The sequence below is a fragment of the Penaeus monodon genome, chromosome 28 (assembly GCF_015228065.2).
Source record: "Penaeus monodon isolate SGIC_2016 chromosome 28, NSTDA_Pmon_1, whole genome shotgun sequence".
Classification (NCBI taxonomy): domain Eukaryota; kingdom Metazoa; phylum Arthropoda; class Malacostraca; order Decapoda; family Penaeidae; genus Penaeus; species Penaeus monodon.
The window spans coordinates 453,695-454,626 of record NC_051413.1 but is presented as its reverse complement, the minus strand read 5'-3'; the positions used below and the strand labels follow the sequence as shown (position 1 = coordinate 454,626).

The following is a 932-nucleotide window of genomic DNA, read 5'->3' as shown; positions in this document are numbered from 1 at the left end:
TGCCTGATGAAAATCACTGCATATCACAGATACTTTCTTTGTATCCTAGTACAAGCTACACATTCAAAAAGGATTCTCTATTATTTCTGCAGTTGCATAACAAAATGAGCAATGAATATTCTGGTGTTCCAGAAAAATAATAATAAAAATAAGCAATGATATATTTTTCCATCACAATGACACAGCACTTCACTTGTTCAAGTAGCACATCATATTGTCCATATACTATATATACAAAGAGATTAAATGACTACTCTACAGATTCTCCTCACTGTACAATATATATATGTATATAAAAAAAAATAATTTCATACAACCAACAGCTAGTCAACGAGAAGGTAAAACGACTCGATACAGTCCTTACATTCAGGCATAAACAGATCCACAGCTGTTTCCTGAACAGGTGCATAGACATTAGGAAAAATCACTGAGGTGCCTGCTGCTGCTGGACACTGGCAGGGACTTCTCCTTCTGTTGAAATGTGCAACGGATCGCCCGACTGATCTGGGATGGTAATGAGCATCTTCTCGCAGGCATCAGAGGAGTTACTGCTGTCTGATGATTGCGTGTTGTTGGGAATGTTCTGCAAAGGAAGGAATACCAACTAGTTAGAAATCTGGAAATTTTCATATATGTTCTATAATTACAATTAACATAAGCATACATTTACTTCATGTATTAAGAGGTACTCAGTGCATTGTATCATGTTTTTATCCATAAGGTATACATTATAGCAAGTGGAACAGAAGGCACCAAAGCAAATAACTGTATTACCCTGTTAAGATAACTAAACATTTCAATTAAACCACAAAACAACAGGACGGAAGAAAGAGAAATACATCTAACTAAATAATTAAGGGATAATAGGGTAACTCATCGAAACATGGAGTCTCATTTACTCGTTTCTGACACGGATTCCAAAGGTTCACATC

General features: G+C 35.8%; 1 protein-coding gene across 4 annotated transcripts in view; it reads right to left on the bottom strand.

Annotated features, from left to right (window-relative positions):
• Positions 1 to 143: 143 nt before the first annotated feature.
• Positions 144 to 932, bottom strand: part of LOC119591243 (transcription factor Sp4-like) — an 8,855-nt gene continuing 8,066 nt past the window's right edge. For all 4 annotated transcript variants that reach the window (XM_037939949.1, XM_037939950.1, XM_037939951.1 and 1 more), the window contains exon 10: positions 144 to 583. In XM_037939949.1, coding sequence (XP_037795877.1) covers positions 425 to 583 — 159 coding nt within the window. In that variant the 3' untranslated portion in view covers positions 144 to 424. The remainder of the gene's footprint in view (positions 584 to 932) is intronic.